A 23251-nucleotide genomic window follows, 5' to 3' on the forward strand; every position below is an offset into this window, starting at 1 on the left:
TTCCAGCCTCCAGAATTTAGAGACAGCACATTTTGGTTGTTTTAAGTCACCCAGTTTGTGGCCATTTGTGTATGGAGGGGGAAAGCTGAAGCCATGAGAAAAATGTGAGCCCTAAGCCACGTAACTCCACTCTCCTTGTGGTTCCCCCTCTCGCCCAAATGCAAATCATGTGGCTAAACTCAGAGGGAAGCTGTGTTCCTGGGCATGGAAAGGGGACGAGGCTGGGAGCCCAGAGTTTCTGGAGGTCCCACCGGAGGGGATAAGGAGCCCACTGCCCTCCCCACACATCCAGGCCACCACAGGAGGTCAGCCCTTCCTAAAGTCAGGGCTATTTTTGCAGGAGCTCCTACAGCCCCAGGTCCACAGAGCCCTCAAGAGACCAAACCCCCGTTCCTCTACAAAGAGGGTTTACTTAAGTTGCAAAGGCTGCTCATCTTCAAGTCCAATCCGGCTAATCTTTGACCTCGGTTCCTAACCTTCTACCATGGAGGACCCCTTGATTCTACTTCCCCCCATAGATCCAGGGCATTAAAGATTCCTACCTGCCTAGAGCAGTATTTATGATGTGTAAGCATCAGTTTGTGTGCCCTGCTCTCACTTCAACTAACCAAAGCCACTTATAATGTCTAATCAGAACTCTGGTGATGAGGCAAGGCTGTTACTTCCCAGGCTTAAAAAATGAATAGTCGTTACAGTTGCTGTGAAGGATTCAAGGTCTCAGCTTGTATTTTTTCATCACTGGACTATTTGGCTACAAATCATCTGCTATTATGTCAAAATTGGCCCTTGGATCTCCAGGATGATTTTTGATCACACTGCAACAACTCCCCCTTCCACCATCTCCCTATCCTCTGATAAACTCTAATTTACTTTCTGTCTGTACAAATTTGCTATTTGTAGAGATTCATGTAAGAATTTGTTTTTATGCACCTTGCTTGTTTCACTCTGAAAAATGTTTTCAAGGTTGATCCATGTTGCAGCACATCTCAGAATGGCTTTCATTCTTTGGATTCATATTTTACATTTTGTTTATCCATTCATCTGTTGATGGACTCTTGGGTTGTTTCCACCTATTGGCTGCTATGAACATTGGGGTACAAATATCCGTTTGAATCCCTGGTTTCAATCTTTTGGGTTGGAATTGCTGGGTCATGTGGCAGCTCTCTGTGTTTAGAATTTTGAGGAACCGCCATACTGTTTTCCACAGTGGCCACGCACCAACTTACAATTCCCATCCAAGCTACTTTTGAATGAAACTTCCATGGAAAACCTTCTCACTGCCTGTTCCTGAAGAGGACTTGGATGTCCCTATAAATCACAACTTCAGTGCCAGGGCTGTTTTCTTTGTACCACCAACAGCTCCGAAAACCCCAGGGTACGCTCTGGCCAGCCTGTGCCAAATCCCTGTAACTTGCCTCACTTATCTCCTCTCTGGTGTTTATTTAGGAAATGGTGCCCAGTCCTGGTCAGTGGCTCACAGCTGCCCCTCTGCAGAGCCTCCACGGGCCCTCAGCTTCCTTACACACCAGAAGCCCAGGCTGGCCGGGATGTGGGGGACCTGCCATGCGCCTGCATCTGCCATGCGGCCTTGGGAAGTGTTTCCCACAGCTGCCCTCGAAACCACATGAAGGCATCTCGGGCTTACCAGTTTACGATACATGGAGCACAAACAGTCACTCAACATTACCGCAGAACTCCTCTACTAGGGGGAACGAGGGTAATACAATTTCCAAGGAATTTCTTGGTTAACCTTGGGAGGGAAAAAAACTCCTTTAATATTTCAACAGCACAGCAATAACAGGTCATGATCTTGTTAGCAAAAATTATGGGGGAAGGCGGGGTGCCATCACTGGGGGCGCTTCTAGGCCAAATTTCTACTCTGCTGGCTCCAAAAGCTAAAGGGTGAACTCTTAACTTCTTTGCAGTTGGCACACAGATGAAAAATGTCAATTTCTCCATTTCATGTGCTTGGTACAGACAAGTAAAATGAAAGCCAGCGGCCACAGCTTAAGGATTCTACTGGAATTGGAGTGCTGGGCGGACCGAGAGCAAAGGACTTGAGTCAGGGAAACTGAGTTCAGGTTCCACCTTCACCAGGCCCTTGTGTGACTCAGGGCCAACCCATTAACCTCTCTGAACCTAGGTGTCTTCGGTAAAATGGAGATGATAACTCATATGCTTGCAAGGGCTCTTTGTAAGCTGTTGCATGAGGGTCGGCTGACATATTTAGAATTCCTAGGAATAAAGGCCACACCCCCCCTTGAGGGTCGCCATGGTAACAGTGAAGATCCCCACTTGCACCTTGCACAGGAACTCATTTCATTCCCACACCATTCTTAGGAGGTAGGGCAATTACTTTGCCCACTCTGCAGCTGGGAAGGCTTCAGCTTTGAGAGGTGGAAATGAGATGCCCAAGGTCATGGATAGCAAGGGGTGGGGCTGGAATTCAAGTGCAGACAGCCAACTGCAGAGCCCACACTCTGTGTCCCAGCCCCACACTGGCACCTGGGAAGGTGGGCACAGACGGGGGTCGTGGGTTACACAGCCCAGGCTCCAGAGCAGAGGGTGGGAGCTCCTGGGGGGCTGAGGCATGAAGAAGCCACTCCCAGACTGTCCTGGATCATAGGAACACAGGACTGACCCTCCCGTCCAGCAAGGCTCTGCTGCTTTTTCTGATTCAAGCATAGTGAGGAAGATGTTGATGTGGTATAACTCCTGAGGCCACGTGGCTGACATTCGTTGAGCGCGTGCGTGCTAGGCTTACCTCCTCGTGTCCTCACCACAAGCCTGCAAGGCATGCATTATCATGAGTCTATTTTGCAGAGGAGGAAACTGAGATGTGGAGAGGCTGAGCAAGCCTTCCTGAAGTCCCTCGGGAAGAGCCAGCACTCAGCCCCGGCAGGACATGCGGGCGGCTCCTTCACTTCTCTGGCTCTCCTGGTATCTTGATGAGCACCTGCAGGCGGTGTGGCCTGTGGACCAACTGGCTACTGTCATCCCCGCTGGTCAGGGTGGAGGGAAGGGCCCAGCAAATGCGGCTTGTTGGGGTTCCTGCCCCACAGCTCCAGAAGCCTCTGCAGTGAGCTTGGCCCATGCTGAGGGGGTCCCATGCAGCAGGTGGGGGTGCTCTCTAACCAGAGTGTGCCTAGATGGCCATGAGTGCCCAGAGGGCATAAGCACAGGTCTCGCCCTCTTCCGTCAACACTGCAATGTCACAAGGCAGACCGAGCACTTGGCTGCACTACTAGCTTGCTGGGTGGGGAGGCAAGTCACCTCTCTAGGCTCTGCTTTCTCATTCTTATCTGCCGAAGTCACAGGTGAGAGCATTTTGAGAAGAACAAAGCAGCAAAGAACACAATCGCATAGATGCTGGGTCTCACCAGTTATTAGAGATGAGATGAGAAGCTAAAGAAGGAAGCGCCTCTGCTCACTCATCAGATAGGAAAACTCAAGAATGGTACTGATGAAGCTGCCAGGAAGCAGGCACCCTGGCCCTGGGGCGAGACTGTAAATTGGGCAACTGTTCCAGAGGGCAATTCAGCAGTCCCGCAAAACGTCTAAATCAGGTCCTTTTGACTCAAAGTTTTCTGCTAAGAATGTCCATGGATGCGCTTGCAAATGTCCGTAAAGATACACATACATTCATCCCTTAGGGGAGATTGCACAAAGAACTGAGAACAGCCTGGATGGGTTGGGTTAAATAAAGGCTGACATGCAAGTATTTCAAAGAATAAGATGGATCTTTATTTGCTGGTTGGAAAAGAATTCCTAAAAATGAGAGCAAACTCACAAAGAACGGGAGATGCAGGTGCACATGAATGTGTCTAGATATCTGTGCTTTAGTAAGTATAGAACATTTCTAGAAGAATACACAGAAACTTAACAGAGGAAGACTGGTTAATTTTTTTTTAGCCCTGAGCCCAAGGGGGTGAGTGATTTTTACATGAATTCTCAGGTATGAAACCTGTTACTCTCCCCGCCGCCCCCACCCCTCCATACTCCCGCACAGAATAGGAGTGCTCACCTTTCTAACCATTTCCACTGGAGAAAGCGGTCAAAATACATGCTGTCCAGGTATTCCTGGAATGGTTCTCCCCTCAGGTAGTCGTGGACAGATCTAGCTCAGATAGAACAAAGAGACAAACATTTATCACCCTGACCTTGAAGCAGACCAGTGGAGCTATGCTCAGGTTAGCCCTGGGCCTCGGGCTTTGGAAATGCAAACAAACAGGGGCTAGGAGCCCCTTCGTCCCACCAGGGACTGTTTGAGGTTGGTTGGTTGGATCTGCAAATGCTGACCACCTATATGGCTAGCTGTCCAAGGCCCTAGGCATAACAGAGACTGTGGGCAGGACAAAGACTAAATGAAGTTTCACAGCTCGCCAGGGGCAGGGAGTAAAAAAGGGGAACTCGGGCTGAGCTGAGAAGAGACAGAGACTTAGAGACTAACAAGGTGTGGGGGGAATGGGGGACACGGGCCCAGAGGTGGTAGGTGCTGGGGGACAGAGCAGGCCTGCGGGCCCTAAGGGCCCAGGCTCTGGATTTGGTCTGGGACCAGTGAAGGCCCGTGGAGATTTTCCTCCAGCAGCAAGGCTGACTGGCTGTGTGCTGTGGCCAGGTCCCGGCCATGGGACCCTCATCACAGGCTGTAAGTCAGGGCTAGGAGGCTGGCTGCAGGCAGGGAGGGGCCTCTGCCCTTTGCAGCTGACGGAGCACAGCGTCTGGGCAGAAGGGGTCTCGTCGGATGATTGAAGTGGCCTCGTGGCTAGAGAGCTGCCGGCCAGAGCGGACCTTGGGAAAGGCCGGTCCCCGGCGTTCACATGGCCAGTGGGACAGATGCTCAGGACAGCAGGAGCAGTTCAACGAAATGCTGAGCTGAGGACAGAGCCCACCCCAGGGACTGGAGTTTCTTGACCGAGGGCCTCTCCAAGTGGGCCCCTGTGAACCCGTGCATGTCCCGTGGCGCACAGAGCAGGCCCCGGGATGGGGGCGGGGTGGGCACCGGGCCCTCGCAGAGCGCCGTGACCCTGCCCTGTGGCCCTTCACCCTGTTCCTGGGCACCTGGGACCTAAAACAGCTGCCTCCACCTCTGAGCACTGCTCCAGCTGCCGCGCGTCCTTCCCGTGGCCTGCTGCACACGTGGCCTGTGCACTCAGGTGGCTCCCTCCATCTCTAGATGGGGGCAAACCCTTGGTTCCGTCCATAGACATCAGCCCTGAGGCTGCCCTATCACCCCGTAGCCCTGGCAGAAACCCCAAATGGAGCTCAGAGCTGGGGGCTAGACTGTCCTCGATGCCCCAGGCCTTAGAGTCCAACGGCCAGGACCCGCTGTCTGTCCCTGAGTATCCGTCCAACATCACTGTCCTGCAACATCACTGTCCGCCCGGCCTCCGAGCCTCGCCCTCTTGCTCGGGCCAGTGGCAATGCCGACCACTCTAGCCCAGGCACGAGGGGCCCTGCGAAGGGCTGGGGCCCATGGCAGGGTAGGGCTTGCCTGCACCTGTGGCCGCCAACCCTGAAAATGGCCACATGCATGAGCGCCCACTGTCAGATCTGACTCTCAGCCACTTGGGTGGCCGGCAGGTTTGTTTGTGCTTGCCGGGGTCCTCCCTGTCACCCGCGCATCAGCTCTCCTCACTGCCCTCCCCGCTCTTCCACAGCGCAAGCGGATGGCTCGTGGCTTTGTCTTCTTTCCCACCCAGCGGGACGCTCCAGGAAAGCTGAGACTGGGTTCGTGCTCACCGCGGTGTCCCCAGCACCCAGCTCAGTCCCCGGGGCATCACAGGCCTCGATGGACATCTGTGCTGCAGAGGGAGGGGCCTAGGAAGGGTGGCCAAGCCGCCCAGGAGGGTCAACCTTTCGCACGTTCCTCTGTCTCCACAGCCTGCGGAGCCACTCACTTGCAGCACCCTTGGAAGCAGATGTTTTCTTTGGACTGGCTGGCTGGGCTGGGGCCCCTGGGCACTGCCGGGGTGGGGGCTGGGGGCAGCCCTTCTCCAGGCCCGAGGGAGGGCGGGGCAGCCCGGAGCACTTACTGCGCACAGGCCGAAAAGAGCTCCTTGCAGGGCCTCTGAAGGAGCTTCTCCTTCGTCTGGGAGACCAGGTCTCGGCCAACTTGGGTGACGAACACTGGGGACTGGAGGAAGAGAGAGGAGGTTGTCAGTGCGGCGATGGCGCTGCAGTGGGCAGCTGGATGTGGCGCCTGGGCCGGCCCAGCACGCAGGGCTCTGCACCAGCCAGGCCCGGGTGCCATGCACATGACAGCCCTCCCCTGGCCTAGCCTGCCTGGGCGGCCCTGGGCGGCCATGACAGTGTTCGGTGGGGCTGGGGGTGGCCGGGTCGGAAGGTGGTGGAGAAGCCGGGATGTCGGGTCAGATTTCTGGCTCTGCGTCTCACAGGTGCTAGTGACACCATGGAGGACACCTGGTACCTCTGAGCCTCACTGTCCTCATCTGCAGGACATAGACGAGGATGGTCGCCGTGCCCTGGGCTTGTGGCCAGGCCCGTGCTTGCAGCTGTAAGGAGCTGGGCATGGCCGAGCCCCTGCCGAGCCTGGCGGTGTCCTTTGGGCACCCTGGGCCTGTTTCTGAGCACATACCAGGAGCACCTGCCCAGCCTCGGGGCGCCCCTGGGAAGGTTCTGCGGGCAGAGGGGCCGTGAAACCACATGCAGGGGGCTACAATGGGGTGGTATATGGGAATCCTGCATTTTATGCACGACTTCTGTAAACCCACAAGTTCTCTAATTAAAAAAAAAAAAGAGAAAAAAAAGGCAAAGGAAAAAATGTACGTGAAAGGGAAGGCTCAGGAGGGAGAGGAGAGACGAAAGGGGAGGAAAGGGAAGGAGGGGGGAGGAGGGGAAGGGGGCGCCTGACTGCTAGGCAGAGCTGGGTAGCAAGCCTGGACTTCCTGTTTGGAGCCTGGTCGTGACTGTTCCCTCTGCCTGTTATCAGGAAGATGATGAGGAATTAGTTTCTCTCCAAAGGAATCAATGAGACCTTTCTGTCAAGCATTTGGTCCCAGGCCTGGCACACAGTCTGAAGCGGGCAATGATGGTCACCACTGCCATTTCATTCTCCTTCTAGGAGAAGCTGCTGGCCTGAGTATTCAGTTTGAAAGGACAGTTCCAAGGGTTACAGCGTCCTGCCCCAGAGCAGCTGCCGCCTCTGGGGAGGCACTGGGAGCCCCCTCCCCAAAGGCCGCTCTGCCCGAGGCACGCAGCATCCCCGGCCCTGCCCCCACCACCTCCCTCCACCAGCTGGTCTCTTGGGCTGACTCACCAGCTGGGCCATGAGGGTGGCTTTTTAATAAATTACAGAAATAATTGAGAAAATTGCCAGGAGTGGGCTTGGGGCGTAGACACATCTTTCTCCCCAAAGGATGCCGAAATCGGAAAGGTCTGCTTTCTCTTCCCGGCTATTGAAATGTGCTCGTGGGGCTGGTTGCGCTACTAAATCCCCGGGGGTTCCGGGGGCCGATTCCCGGGGGGATGGACTCAGGGGCTCATTTTCTATTCTCTCTGAACTCCGGGCTTCTCCCTCCGCTCCTCCCTGGGCCCTGCCCTCCCCACACGTTCCCCCCTGCCCTGGGTCCCCCTCCCGGGCCCTCAGTGGGGAAGCGTCCTGCGTGGGCCGCGGCGGCTGTGACGGTCAGTGCACTCCCTGCCCAGGTGCGGGAGAAGCCACTTACACCCACCAACAGGCCTTGGGCCACTTGCCGGAGCCCGCTCTGGGGGCATCCCTGGATGCCGGCGGCTGCCCCGCCTCCTGCTAGTCCACTCTGTCCTCGTCCCCGCCCCACCCACTAGAGACTCGACGAGTGAGATGGCAGAAGAGCGGCACACAGTGTGCTAGCCTCGCTGGAGCCACAGCGGTCCCTTTTGCAGAAAAGGCACCTCAAGTTGCCAAAGGAGCCCCAGAGCTCTGGTCCAACCTCCAACCCTGGCCGTTTTGTGTCTCCATCTCCACCTCTAACGGCAAGGAACTGCCCCACAGATGCCGTGAGGGACCTTCCAGCTTTAAGAACTGATGGTTGGTGGTTTTTTGTTTCTAAGACTTGGAAGAATTGTACTGGGAATTCTGGCAGCTGAGAAATCTCCCAAGAAAATCAATAACTCTGGGCTCCTTAAGAACAATCAAATATCAGAACAAATGACAAGGCTATAGGCAAAGACTCTCATCCTGAAAATTGCTTCTGGAAAGGAGCTGGTGGCTTGGGCAACCCTGGCTTGGAAGGGCCGGGTGCCCAACTCAGAAAAGGTGCTCACGGTGTGTTTGTTATGAGAACGAGCGAGATGATACGAAGCATTGTGCCAGCACATGACCTTGGACCCGGTGTAAGTCAGCTGGGTGGGTGGGCCATGTGGAGAAACAGCCATTTCAGGGCTCCGCAGAGGAGGAGCCTGAGCTGCCCACCTGTGTGCGCTTAGACGCTGCACACTTCACCGGGGTCCACCTTCGTTCCCGCAGGGAACACCCACTCCTTTCCCCAGGCCCAGCCTTTGCGGGCACAGTGTGGGGAATAGAATATGAAGCTGGTGGCGACCCAGATCTCAACATACTTTTTCTCCGGTAAGACATAAATGAGATACGATAAGGTCTAACGGAAGAATTCTTTCACCTCTCTTGGCTCTATTTGGTGAGATATAAAATGGGCTGGAACTTAATGGTTTTCAAATTTTTTTTTTAGCAGCAAAACTTTTCCCCCCTCCAAATGAAATTTCTCCATAGACCCATTATTCAAAACTGATAAAAATTATACACTTGATAACAATGGTTTGCATTTACTAAGGGCTAACTCTGTGCGAGGCACTCTGCTAAACACCCTACATGCAATATTTCATTTAAATCAGGGGTTTTTAACCTTTTTTGGTGCCATGGACCCCTTTAAAGATGATAAGTTGATTTTTTTTTTCAATTCAAGCTCACAGAACCCCTGAAATCTAGGGGTCCATGGATCCCTAGTTAAGACCCCGATTTAAATCTCCATGACAGCCTAATGTGGTAATGTGCAAATGATGCCCATTTTGCAGTCGATGAAACTGAGGCTCAGAAAGGTCAAGTAACTTGCCCAAGGTCACCCAGCCAGTAAATGTCGAAGAGGGGATTTGAACCCAACTGGCATGACCCTAGAATGAGATTCAGTCAGAGGAGGCAGGGTGCCTGGGGCCACCTTTGCTCCCCTCTCACCACCACCCCCACCCTCATCTGCGAGGAGATCCTGAGGCATGATCATAGCCCCTCCGGCTCTGGAATGAGGAGCCTGCGAGGCAGTCTGGATCTATGTGAAAGACACACAGCTCAGGGCAGGGTGCCCCCGGCCCCAGAGAAGGGAGAGAGCATATGGGGTATGGCCAATTGGGAAAGACTTCAGGGAGGATGAACTCTGGGCAAAGCAGATTCCGGACTTCAAGCCTCCCAGGCCCACGGGCGCGCCCACTGGCAGGCAAGGTCAGCCAACTGCTCACCAGCGACCCCCTTCTTGGCCACACTCGGCTTCCTCCTCAGCGGGTGGGAGGGGCTGCCCGAGGTCTAGGAGTGACCCGGCTGTGTGCAAAGAGTCACACTGCTCTCATAACTTCGGGGCTGGCAGCAAGCTGGGAGACTGCTGCCCACAGCCGAAGCCCTAACGCGGGGAGTTAACGAGCGGATAATAATGCGTTTGGTTTAACCACCATTGGTTTAAACTCAGCATCTGGCTCAACATGAAGAAAGGAAGCGATTCCAACCAAGCCCCCTTGCAAGTGACTCCAGGGAGTGACACCTTTGCCAACACGGAGGAAACAAGATGCTGCTGCTTAGTTGACCTCCAGAACTGAAACCCAAACCTGCCAGGAGGGCGAGAGTGGGAGCTGTCAGTCAACGGCGCCTTTCGGTTGTTAAACCTTTTGCCATCTGCGTTGGTGGAATCAGAAGGTGAACTGCAGCCCAGGGCTGGGGTGGGGAGGACGCAGCGGCGTCATCCTCTCCCCCTTCCAAGCTGTCCTTTCCAAACCAAACAGAAATCTAAGCGTGAGCCTCTCAGCACACTTGGATATCTGCAGGATGAAGGTGGCTAGGAAAAGGGGTCTGATAAAACTCCTCCCGGGCTGGGACCCCTCAAGCCAACAGGCTTTCAAGTTTCCGGTCTCCTTAAGTAGCCGAAGCCTTAACACAGCAGCGTGAGTGGGTGCACCAAGGTCACCTGTGAAATGAGTGAAGTGGGCAAGTAGCAGGAGAGCGTTGAGGGACTCGGGACTCGGTTTCCCTGCTCTGGGAGGACCACCATGAAAGGGCAGCTGCAGCCAAACGTCGGGTCAGCCCCGATGTGCCCCATCTGTCTGGCCCTGAGAAAGTCCACTGTGACCACCGTCAGGATGATGCCCAGCCGACCCCAAAGAGGCCTTGGTGGTCAACTCTGGGACAGCCCAAGTCAGCAAGGAGGGCCTCAGGGACACTGCTGTGGACACCCCGGGGCCCAGGGGAAGGACTTGGCTTCCTCGGGGACCTGTAGCCTCAGCTTCCTGCTCCCCCAGCCCTTTCTCACGCCCACACCTGGGTGCTGAGCACCCCTTGACTCGCCTCTTGGAACAGGGACCCTCTCTTCTCCTCTGCTGTAGCTCGGGAGGAACAGGGGCGGCAGTGAAGCTGGCGACCCCTGGATGGAAGTCCCTCCAGCTGGAGCAGGAAACCCACTTCCCCTCTGGAATGAGTAGCTCGACTCCATCTCCTGTCCCAGAGGAGCCTGGGGCTGTACTCTCGCGGGGGTCAAGGCTGCCAGCAGTTCCAGCTGGTCAAGGCGACTTAGCAGGGGGTGTGGACTGTGACTCGGCCCTCGGAAGTCTCAGACGACTTATGCCTTCTTACGCCTCCTCCCTACTGCCTGGACTCATGGTCCCCTGTCCTCACGCTTATGCCACGCGCGCTGGGGACCCAGGCAGCTCTCGATACGTGTGTTAAACAGAACTTTGTAGGTAGAAAGAGATGGGCCCTGCCACAGCGCACTGAGAAGAGCCTTCTTGTCACTTGGACTGTAAGTAGGGCAGGCCTCCCCAAATGGAGGGGGACCCAGGCGCCGCATCTTCTCCAAGCCACTTTCCTCTCTTTTGTCCTTATCCCCCTGTGACGTTCTCAGTGTCTTCATGATTCCTCCACAGCCTAGGACCCCCCTCCCCAGTTTTTTTTTTTTAGGTACTGAGGGCTGAACCTGGGACCTCGTATGTGGGAAGCTGGCGCTCGACCACACCGGCTCCCCTGAGTTGGTTTTTTCATTTGCTTTGCTTTTTTTGTTTGTTTTTCAGGAGGCACTGGGAACTGAACCTGGGACCTCCCATGTGGGAAGCAGGCACTCAACTGCTTGAGCCACATCTGCTCCCCATGGGACGCTAAACTGGGAGGTGTGGCTAAGACCACACCTCTCTCCGCCATCAAAATTGGAAGCCTTTGCAATATTCAGACACAGTATTGATGACCACTAATGAGGCAATGGGCTGAGGCCTCAGAATTTCCAGAGGAGGTGTTGAGGGGTGGCAGTCTGGCTGGACGGAAGGGCTTGGAGCTGGGCCTGAGGCTGTGTTGCATCCCTGAGAGTGGAGCAGCGCTTGGTGTCCCTCAGGACACCTTGGGGCTGCCACTGCTCCGCGCTTCACGCCTCCCAGGTCGTAACTGCAGCTTCAGCTGGGCCTTCCAGGCACTGAGGCCGGCTGGAGGGAGGGAGGTGGTGGGGGAAGGCCTGGCTTTTCTTGAGTTTCAACAGCCTCTGAAACCGGCCTGGGCACGAAGCCACCCCAGCAGAGGTTTTAGTCAGTGCTCAACCCAGACAGGCTCGGCCTCCCTCCCACGCTCGCCGCCCACCCTCGGGGACTCTGCAGCGACAGGGATGGAAGCCCAGGGGTGGGCGGATGGCCCAATCCCAGCTCTGCCTCTGCCGGACACTTGGTCAAGGTCAGCCAGGCAGTCGGTCCACACGGTGGCGCTCTCGAGTTCCCAGGCTATTGTCCCACTCTGTGCAATGCACCCCGGACAGCCCCACGGGGCAGAGCCCCCTGCCGGTCCTCAAAGAGCAGGGAGGCCAGGCAGGCATCCCTGAAACAGCACCCCGGTGCCTCATCTCAGGCCTGAGCGTGTGGCCTCTGCAGTCACAGTGGAGCAGGAACCGAGAGGTCAGAATGGGAAGGAGCCCTAGAGAGGGAAGACGAGCTGGACCTCGAGGGCGAGGCAGGACTGACACAGGTAGAAGGGGGCCGTGTGGAACGGAAGCAGGGAAGGATAGGAAGGGGGCTGCCCGAGAGCAGGGCTCATCAGAGCATGGAAACAGAGCCAGAATGTCTGCCAGGCACGCTGCCGTGCTGTGCGTCGGTCGGCTCCTCTCCCGGCAGCTGCGATGGCTGAGTCATCGGCCCTGAAGCTGACATCGAGGGTGTCACAGCCACCGGCCGCCTCGGGGGCTGCACCTGCTCTCACTGAACCCTACAGTGTCCCTCTGGCCGTGCGCAACTGACAGGAGGAAGGGACATCATTTCCTCCATCCATGAGAAACGCCCGATGCCTGAGGTTCCCATTCCCGAAGCATTTCCCACACCAGCGATGTCAGAGTGGAAATGGGGTTAGCCCGACGTGGCTGGAGTCCCTGGGAGCTTCTGGGAAGCCATTCCCAATCACACGCACCTCCTGGGAAGCCCCCAGTGGTCCTGAAGGAAGCCCCCTGGGGTCACCCTCTGCGTCTTCTGGAAACACGAGCACTGTCCTTGTTTCTGAACTCAGGATCCTAGATGGAGCAGGGGAGGTGGAGGTCACAGAGGGTCTCCTGGCAAGGCTCCTCAGGGCTCGTCTGATCCGACCCACTCACTCACAGACGGGGAAACTGAGGCCCTGCCAAGGTCACACTGCTGGCCATGGAGGGAGCCCAGAGTTCCCAGAGGGGCTCCTTCCTACAACCTGACTCTGAACCAGGCGTCCCGAGCCAGCCCTATGGGAAGGAGGTAACTTTGGCCTCATCAGCTCTGCACCAACCAGCCAGTGCCGCCTTCACAAATGGGAACCTGCACACACAGCCACCTTGGCCCTGGTGTTGCCACCAACCCTGTCCTGGGCATCCCCTACCCCCTTGCTGCCCTGGTCTCCTGCTTGGACTGTTCCGTAGCCTCCTCACAGGCTGCACTGGACAGGAAGCCCTCCGAGCCGAGGTAGTTTCTCTACACCACCCAGCAGCAGTGGCCCCCATTGCCCTCAGAGCCATGTCCAAGGCCTTAGTCTGTGGAAGGCCCTCTTGGGTCTGGTCCCAAATGCCCGTGCTGACCTGCTTCCCTCTAGCGCCCTCTGTTCCCCTGATGCTCTGGCCTCACACTCACCATTTCGCAGGCAAGCTCCAGCTTTCAGCCACTGGGCCTTTGTCATTCCCCAGGGGCCCCCAGTCACTCATGGCAGGCCCAGCAGATCCAAATGCCACCAGTCATCAGGACCCAAATCCCAGACAAGTGCACCCAAGATTATTCTCCAAACAGAAGGACCTTCTATGCACCCCCCACCTGTGGCCGCAGTCCTCCTGCTGGTCCTGAGCACTTACTACATGCCAGGGCTGAGGGGCTTTACGTGCTCATCTTGTCTAATCGTCTAAAGGCATTAATCCCCCCACTTTACAGAGCAGAAGAGGCTAGAGAACCGAAGCAACCTGCCCCACAGTACACAGCTGACATGTGAGCAAAGGTGGGATTCAAAACCAGGCCATGTGATCAGAGAGCCTTAGCCCCAAGCATCCTCACAGCCTCCCAGGACGTGGAGAGCAGGACCCTGGGAAGCTCAGCCGGGTCGGGGCTGGATGACGCTGTGCGGTGGCCTCTGCATGTTTTGGCAAATGCTATTTGTATAGCACACTCGTGCATACACACACACACACACACACACACACACGCAAGCTAATGTCCAACATATGCTTTGCTTCAACCTATGAGAACGGCCCTCCGAGGGGCTCAGTGCTCATTAGCACTGGTTCCGCCAGCAGACGAAAGGTCAGCCCAGGAGACTGTCGCGCTATCTCCAGATGCAAGTATTTAGCGCTTAATGATGTGTATATTTTCATATGTGGGCAGCTGACATTCCCCATGTAAACTATTTGCAATTTCCCAACGTGGACAGACGGCTTTCAGGAAAGGCTGAGAAAGAGCTGAGACTTTCTAGAAGGGGCTCCAGAGGACCCCCTTCCTTTTAAACAAGGGGCTGCGTGTCCTGCCCCTGCCAGGGTGGAGGCAGCTGTTTCTTGGGGGGCTGCCCCCACCCCTCCTCTGGGATGGGACTGGGGGAGGAGCACTCCCACAGCTGTGCGCTGGCCGCCCCTTGACCCTTTGAGAAGGAATCTGCGTCAGCGGTGGGGAGCTCTGCACGCGAGGCTGCCTGGCCCGGCCAGGGGCAGGGACAGGGGTGGGAACCAGACAACTGTGGGCTCTGAGAGGGGGGCCACCCTCCCATTGCTGGCCCCGAGTGTGCGGGGGTGGTGGGGGGTGTGCCTGGACCCCTGTTGCTCCCCAGCACAATCCTGGGAGGTGGGGCTTACTGCTCTAGGGCCCCAGATGTGGAAATTGGGCCTTAGGGCGCTCCTTGAAGGGCAGAACCGTGATTTTATCGTGATTTTATCTGTTTCTTCGAGCACAGGTCCCGAGCATTGCACTACAAATGCTTATTAGGAGAACAATAAGCCTCAGGGGACCTGAGGTTCAAACCCAGGCCCGTCTGTCTTCCAAGTCTATATAGGACTTCTCCACTTCACTTTGCTGAAATGAACCGCTGGGGTTCCTGGCACATGGCAGGGGCTGTGCTCGATGCATTTGTTGAATAAACGTGTGGGCATGTGTGTGACAAGCTGGGCTAGAGTTCTTCTCTGGGATTTTCTCAATTAGAACTGGAACGAAGGATCAGGTCCCCGTCTCAGGCAGAAACTGGGGGTTGCTGGCTGAGGGAGAACCTGGCGTTCCAGGGGTCCTTTGGCTCATGTGCAGCCAGTCTTGTAAATCATTTGATTATGTAAGAAAACGCCCCCCAGTCTTCCAAAAATTCCCCTTTTGTTGGAGCAACTCTGCGTTAAGTGTCTACCCGTTGCCACCAAAAGGCCAGGCCAATTCCCCATCTGTAAAATCAGGGATTCAGGGAGACAGTGGACTAGGAGGGCTCCCCGCACTCTGAAAGCTCAGTCCTGGAAGCCCCCTTCCCTCGCTTTTCCCTCCTCGCCCTGAAGTTGGCTGGTTCCGAGCTCCGTGGAGGACCTGAGCCCAGCCCACCCGACTCCAGAGGCGGGGCTCGACCTGCCGCCCAGCCCTGGCTCGGCATGAAACACGCTTGCCAGACCCTGCCGGCCGACAAAGGAGAGTGGACGGCAGCCTCAGAGCATCTCCCCCCTCCAGGGCCAATTTAAGGTCTGGCTGGCGGGAAGGAAAGTGCCAAAGTGCCCTCCTTCCACCTTTTAACTCACATGGAGCAGCCACAGCTGCGTGCCCTCTGTCTGCCTGGAGCCACGACGCATGGGCCTCAAACAAGAGCAGAAGCAAGGGGGAAAGGCAGGGTTTGGGGTTTTGTTTTGTTTGGTCATTGGGGAAAAAAATTAACTCAGCCTCCCAGGTGCTCAGGAGTGAAGTGCTGTGGGGCTGGGGCTCCTCCACCCTGAGGGTCTCACGCTGATGGCCTGAAGCTCTCCGACCCACTCCCGTCTGCCCCCAGGAATGACCCTGTGGTCAGCTGCTTGAAAGCACTGGAGGGCTGGGCCACGGGGCCCAAGCATGGCGCAAGACGCAGCCCTGCCGGGCAAGGGTGCATGGCTGGACAGGGCGCTGGGGACTGGGGTTCCTTGGGCGGCAGCTGGAGAATGGACAGGTCTCTCCCTCAGGTCACGCCTGGGGCCTCCTTTCAGTTCTAGGGACAGGAGCAGCTCAGTGCATCCATGAAAGCAGGCACCGTCTCCAATCCGAAAGGAGTGACCACCAAGCAGAGATTTCGGCTCTGGGCTCCTCTCAGGGAGTAGAGAGTGCTCTAGGTGGAGAGGGAGCCAGGGCTCAATGGGGAAAATGCGCATTTCCTGTAAACTGAAGTCTCAGATGAAAGAGACTAAAACTCCAAGCTCCAGTAATTTGTTGCAATATCTATTCTGGTTCTCAAGAAATACTCTCTTTTGTACCCAATGTTGAATTCTTTTTTCTTAAAGAGGGCTCACTCGCTCCAAATTATGGACGCTTCACCCACCCCCAGTCCCTAAACCTAGATCTTCCTATCTCCCACACACAGCACTCAGTCTCCAGAGGGCCTGCTTGAGAGGGGAGGGGGACACCAGCAGCCCACCTCTCTGATGGTCACCAAGCTTTTAGCAGGATGGTGCCCAACCTGCCAGCTATGCCTTTCTCTGGAGGAAGAGCCAAGAGACTCGGAGTGTGAGGGCCCCTGGAGCTCTCTGAAGCTGTGCGCAGTTGGTGCAGGTAGAGGGCAGGAGAGCTGAGGCCCTGGCACTGTTTGGAATAACCCAGTGTTGCCTGCAAGGCGCACAGTTCCTTGAAGGCACAGACTCAAAGCAACCCTCTGGCAACCTCCTTAACTCTGGGTGACAATCTCACCTCTCTCAGGAGACCCTGGGGAGAGCCGGTTATGCTTCCAGGCCATTTTGGTCTTCCTGGCAGAAAGAGCCTGCGAGGGATGGGCATTGTCTCTGCAGAGGGAGGTGGAGGTGGGACAGCAGCTGTGACCCGTCAGGGTGGGCTCAGGAGCCAAGAAGCCCCTTGCTTTTGCAGCTGGGGTCTCAGCCAATGGCACCCGCCAGCTATGCGGGCTCCCCTGTTGTAGAAGCAGAGAGATTCAATAATCGCCTATGGAAGGCCAGGACTCAGTCATCATTTTGGGAAGGAAAAAATTTATTTACGACTGGCCGGGCTTGGGAACTTTTCTTATCAAAAACCGGAGCCCCAAATAAGATTTTTGGGTTCTTTTTGTACAGAGGATGTAGGAGCAAAGAGTCAAATGGTGCTTTGTTTGAGTGCTAGATAAGCTTGAGTTAACACATATTTCTCATATTCCAGGTAGGCTTGAATTAACAGACTTAGTTTGCATCTTTCCTGAGTATTCAAAGTCTATAGAGCCTGTATCACTTAATTGGCTTTCCCGGATGGGAGTGGTTGGCATGGTTACAAAGGGCAGTCCTGCAGTTTCTTTACTGTTTGACACGCACAGCCCAGGTTATTCATGAAGAGACGCACAGCCCCCACCCATAGCCCACATCACCCCGAGTGTCCATGTGGCACCCAGGGCTGGGCTGGACTCCTTGGGAGCTCCACAGCAGCCCCGGAGCCATGACTCCACTCCAGGGACTCCAGAGATGCACTGCCTTGGTCAAGGGCAGGAGTTCAAGGCTGGAGAGGGCGGGGGGCTGCCAGGTGTGGTGTGAGCTCTGAGAGGCCGGGCCCCTCGGACATGGGTATCTTCATGGCCCAGGTGAGGTCTCCCCAATGGGCAGTGAGCATGACCCTTGTACCCTTTGACCTTCGGCATCTGACCTCTGGGAAGTCTTCCGAGAAGATCCAGGGCTTTGCAAGGGTCAGGTTCTTCCTCATGGCTAAGTCGACACTGTGCCAGACAAATTTAAGGTGGCAGGACTGCCCGACCACCCCAGAGACACAGCAGGGTCTCAGAAGTCGCCAACCACGGGTGGGATCACAGGCCCCGGAAGTGCCTCGAAAGGGGGTTCCGGCCCCTCCCAGCTGCGCTCCTGCTGAACTGGGGGAGTGACCGGCACTGGCCACCCCAGCCCATCAGGGGTCAGCAAAGCGGAGAGAAACACAGCCCTTGAGAAAGAGACACAACCGTTCAAGGGCTTTAAAAGCTTCGCGGTGCTTAACCCGTGTTTCCTCTGCTCTTCAAGTGGCTTCGCAGAAATCAGGAAGAAGTGTTTTTAGTGGTTGAGAAGAGAGAGAGGACATTTTTAATAACTGGCAAAATTTAACCAGGGGCCCTGAGAACCAGGCAACTCTAATGAGAAAGAAAGGAAAACACACAAGTGCCCCTGACCCGGACCTCGACCCCCTGACGTCAAAAGCGAAAAGCAATCGTGAAGAAAGCAAAGTGCACCCCGGACGCGAGCGAGGGGCCAGCCGAGCTCTGTCAATTTGATAATCCAGGGTCCTGACCTGCGGCCCAAAGTGGGCGATGGCAGACGACGGCTGTTTACACAGGCTGAGCGCGCTCGCGGGCCGGAGGGCAGCTGCTTGAGCAGCAGCGGAACTTTCCCTGGAGGGGGCTCAAGCCCACCAGCTCTGCTCTGGGGCCCACCCCACGACCTGCAGGTAGTTTGCCAGGGGCGCGCTGGTCCAAAGAGCCTGGGGTGCAGAGGGCTCGAGGGAGGCCTGTCCCTCATTCCTGGGGCAGGAATCCTCCCAGTCCACTGGGTCCAATTTGAAAGTGGGTTCAAAACGGCTTGGCCTCGGGAGATTGTCCTCCTGTAAAGTTTTCATTCCATGAAGGAGGGGCAGGAAATAAGTTCCAGGGAATTCCACTGAAAACGCCCCAGGAGATGTGAGTTTTCTGCCCAAGGGTCTTGGGCAGGGAGGGTCCCCGAGGGCCCCAGGGTGAGTCGGCCAAGCCCAGGCTCCCCCACAGCCCAGGGCTGAGCTGGAAGCGGGCGCCCTCAGGAAGCCCCCGTCTGATTTCTCTGTCTCCAGCCACTCTAAGGAGAGGAATTCTGGGCAGGAAATACTATAAACACACACAAGAACTGGGGCCAGAGGCAGAGCCTGCCCGGCCAGCATCAAAGGGACCTCTGATTTTCTGACCTGGAAGGTCACGAGAAAGGAAAAAGGGGCCTCACGGGCATCCTCTGTCCCGCTGTGAGGGGCCCCGGCTGGGCCCGACATCGGGAGGAGCGGAAGAGAAATCAGGCTGTGGGCAAAGGCGAGTCTGTTTTCTGGGGATGGCTGAGGGGAAAAGAACGTGTGCATCCCTGGTGGACCATTAATACAGCCGTTAAAAACGGAGCCTGTGACGCAAGAAAACGCTGACGAGACAGTACCACGGGGGAGCAGGGGCCGTGGTTGGGGCCCGTGGCGGGCGGGGGTGTGCTCGGAAGCCAGCCCCACCTCCCCCTGGGCTTGCTCCTTCATCCCGCCTCCACCCCCTTTCCTTGCCTGGGAAACTGATTCTGGGGGAGTTTTATTTTGGGTTGAGAAGAAGAGACCACAGCTCTGGGATCAGACAGACCTGGGAGCAGGCCCCCTCCCTCTCACTGGCCAAGGAACCCCGACTGCCCGGGGTACACGGGGACAGTTGCATGAGGCTTGGGTGGGCACATCGCCTACAGTAGGTGCTCAATTAAAGTTCCTTCTCCCACCTCTCCCATTCCAACCCACCCTCTGCCCAGGAGTGAAACTCCAAAGAGGTGATTCAGGGCCTTGATCCACAGCTGCCCTTCGAGGTATTTCCATTTCAAAGGCAAGATGCTGGGATGGTGGAACTTCTGGCACCAGCTGCCTTTTCTGCCTTGCTCCGACATTACGAATGTCTCAGCAATTACACACTGGCTTGAAAGAAAGGAACCTCAGAGGAATGCAGGCCCAGCTGCAGGCCAGCCCGGGGAAGAAGAAGAAACAGCTGGGAAGGACGCCTTCCGCCTCCCCTCTCCACACTTTCAGCAGCGCCGTGGAACGTTCCCTGTGGGTCCAGCCTTTCTCTGGGGTTCCGTTCCCCCATAGAACTGGGCTCTGTGGAACCCTAAGCGGTCCTGTGAGAGCCAGAGCCAGGCAGGGGGGAGTGGGAGGGTGGGAGAGGGGCCCGGCCCCCAGCCCAGGCAGGTCCTTATCTGCAGCTAAAACTGAAGGCCCTGGGGTCTGAGGTGGCGCTCGGGGCCACCCTGGGCAGCGCCCTCCTCCCCTCGGGGTGCCCTGGAGGAAGGGGTTCCTGAGGTAGGGGCTAGAGCAGCAGGAGCCTGTGACAGAAGGCCACCCAGCAACTGGGCCCTGGGGCTCTGGCAGGCTCTGCTGCTCCCTCAACCCCACCCTCGCCCTCGCGCCAGGTCGATGGTGATCCCTCAGCTGAGAAGGGGAGCCCGAGGCAGGAGCCAGGCTGTTATTTTAGGAGGGGGGGAAGATGGAGGGTCCAGTCCTAACCCCCAGCTGTGGGCCCCGGAGCCTGCTGCTCTGCCTCCCCACCTGTAAAGCGGAGCCAGCAGTCCCTGGGTGGCTTGCTGATCGCGTACCAGTCCAAGCCCTTAGTACTACGCTGGGCACCTGGTAGGTGGCGCACCTAGACTGCCGAGCTCCCAGGATCCCAGGCGACTAGCGTGGGAGGGACCTCCCAGGCAGGGCCCAGGCCAACCCCCTCACTCTACAATTGGGAAAGCCGAGGCCCAGGGAGAGGAAGCACCTGGCTGTGAAGCACAGTGGGAGGACAGGCTTGGGGGCTCTGGCCCCAGCTGGCTTTTCTTGGATAATCAGTTAATCCCTTGAGGCCCCACTTCCCATCGTTTCAGAGGTGCTCTTAGGAGGACTGGGTGACACGGGATGTGAAGTTCCCAGCGTGCAGTAGTTGCTTAATAAAAGTAAGTGCCCTTCTGTCTGGCCCCAGGCCAGCCACTGCAGAGGACTTTAGCCTTTTCTTCCTTTTGAATTCCTCTCTGCTGCCCCCACAAATAGAAGAGGAATAAGTCCAGCCCCCACCTCTTACCACTGGTGCTTGAGAAAACTCCAGCAAGTTCCTTCCTCAAGTTTTCTCTTGATTCCTCTTCCGCCCTCCAGTGTTTTGGCAGGGCTGGGGCAGGAAGCGGGAAAAGCCAGGGCCCAGCGCCCAGCTGTCCTAGCTGCCCTCCCACCCCAGCCACCCAAGAGACCTGCTCAGGAAGGCTCAAGTGGAGGCGAACCCTGAGCTTGTGGATTCATTGCCAACAGATGGAGATCTGCCCGGGATGCTGGGGGACGAGGCTCGAGTGAATCTTAGCAGAGGCGAAGAGCCCAGTCCAGGGCCAGTGTCTGGGAGCCCAAGCATGCATGGAGCTGGGACGGGCCCTTGGAAGGGAGGGACGAGCCCAAGCCATCCACATCCCATGCACTCGGCTACCCTGCAGTCCCAGGGTTGGCAAGATGGTTAAGTGAGGAAAGACTCAAAGCCACATCTAGACTACCTCCCCCAAGGCCACAGACCCCAGGGAGGGCGATCCAGAAGGAGCCTGACTCTTAGTCCAGTGCTCTTTGCTCGAGGCCATGCTGTCTCCACTCAGCACTTATATAATCCATCATGGGTTGGGAAGTAGCCCAGTATTTCCCAAAGTCCCTGTGACAGTCATCAAGGAGAAAGTCTCAGTCCAGTGCTACTCTATCTTTAACACCTCACCAACCCTGGCTACTCTCCCTTTAAAACAAAGAGAAAAGGAGGCTTCAGGCTCAGAGCCTTAGGCAGGCAACAGAATATTGAGCTAGGATTTAATACCAATTTTCCCAGTTATCTTTACGCAAGATTTTTCAAGCATGTTCCGGATACAAGGTTTCCTTTGTGAGAAGTTAGATAATTAGTTAATATTTTAGAACAGTTGTAAGTTTACAGAAAAATCATGCAGTAAGTAGAATTCCCATATTAACTGCCACCCACACACAGTCTTCCCTATTATTAACATTTTGCTTTAGGGTGGTAATATTTGTTACAGTTGATGGAGCAATACACAAGGCTTCCTTTTAAAACTCACTTGTTTTAAGTTAAAAAAATGAATTGTTTTAAAGAAAAACATAAATAATCACAAGGCAGGTATGCAAATATAGCAAAAATGATGAAGGGACTAGAAAAAGACTGGAGGCCATAAACCCATTTGCATTTGAGCACCAATTTTATCATTCCCATTTTTCAGATGGAGAAACTGAGGCTACAATTTCCCCCAGGTGGGAAGTGGTAGCATGGGGGTTCCACGTGGTCCTGAGGACAAGAAGTGAGGTGTGGGGAGTGTACGTGTTTGGGGGGGAGGGGAGTAGCAGCGTAACTTTCCAGGGTAAGCCGAAGCCAGAGAAAGAGCGAATTTGGCACAATTATCATTTCCTTTCATTCAAGCTATTTGCTCTCTAAAAAGTGGATGTTTTCCGGAAAGTCAAACAAGCATTCAGTATAGAATTTATTTTGTGCAGAAACTCAGGCCGATGGGTAATTTCCCCTTAACGAGAACAAAGTTCCATGTTACAAATCAGATGACTGAGTTTTGGGGAAGGACAGAGGCTGCTCTGGAACGGTGGAGGCGCTGAGTGACGGGTTTCGGTAGTGCCTTTTGTAGGACATTTGCAGTGGTTCATTTCAGCCGGGCTCATGAGCAACTGTGCCAGGGTCTGTCTTTGAACTGTCCCACCAGTCATTCAGCCCTGGGATGTGGTCCCAGCTTTCAGTGGCAGTGGACCTGCTGAATGGGACAGCATGAGTTTCGTCCTGGGCAGTGGAGGTAGACATGAACTGCCTTTGTGCTCCTCTGTGGGCTGCAGGGAAGGTCCAGCCAGCAGGGTCCCTGGGCAGGATATTGTTCACTGGGTCCTTCCCAGAGGTGGGGCTGCCCTTTGTTTCTATAAACAATGATAGGCTCAGGCAAGGAAGTTTGTTCTTGTTAAGGGGAAATCACCCATTGGCCCTAGTTTCCCATTTTACAGGTTTCCCATCCTGGGGACTGCTAGGAAGATCCAAAAGCAGGTTTGAAAGTTGCCAGTGCAGTGCGGGACACCTAGAGTGCTCAATGGGGATAAGGGCTAGAATGTCAGTGGGGATAAGGGCTAGAATGTTCTTGAAGAACTGGGTCTGGCCCTGCTCTTCCTGACAGACATTATAGCTTTGGTTCATGGGGCTGAGTGTGGACTAGGGTTTGTTTACTCTTCGTCGTTTGTGGCCCATCCCCCAAAGAAACTTCTTGCAATGGGGAATAAGACAAGTCACTGAAAAGCACGTAACAAAATAAGCCTTTCTGCTTCAAAGGATACCATCAAGAAAATGAAAAGACAAACCACAGAATGGGAGAAAATATTTGCAAATAATAATTCTGGTACGATATTCATAGCTAGACTGTGTAGAACTCTTGCAACTCAACATTAAACGGCAAACGACCCTATTTAAAATTGGACTGACTAACACAGACTGCATGGGAGAAAAATAAACCTTGGTTGGGTTAAGCCACTGAGATTTGGGGTTTTGTTTGTTGTGGCAGCTGGCATCAATCATCCTGACTAATACATCACCCCCATTTTTTTTTTTAAGGCAGGCAAGCAGTAAAGAGTTTATTAAGAAACAGGAAAAGAGATAGTA

At 55.4% G+C, this 23251-nt stretch overlaps 1 protein-coding gene across 1 annotated transcript in view; it reads right to left on the reverse strand.

The window, feature by feature from the left end:
* The window catches only part of GRK5 (G protein-coupled receptor kinase 5), a 232300-nt gene that overhangs the window by 29336 nt on the left and 179713 nt on the right, over window positions 1-23251 (reverse strand). The window contains exons 5-6 of the mRNA XM_004460215.5: window positions 6036-6136; window positions 4025-4117 (exon numbers count right to left, since the gene is read on the reverse strand). Of these exons, the coding sequence (XP_004460272.1) occupies window positions 4025-4117; window positions 6036-6136 (194 nt within the window). The remainder of the gene's footprint in view (window positions 1-4024; window positions 4118-6035; window positions 6137-23251) is intronic.

The sequence above is a fragment of the Dasypus novemcinctus genome, chromosome 6, assembly GCF_030445035.2.
Source record: "Dasypus novemcinctus isolate mDasNov1 chromosome 6, mDasNov1.1.hap2, whole genome shotgun sequence".
Taxonomy (NCBI): domain Eukaryota; kingdom Metazoa; phylum Chordata; class Mammalia; order Cingulata; family Dasypodidae; genus Dasypus; species Dasypus novemcinctus.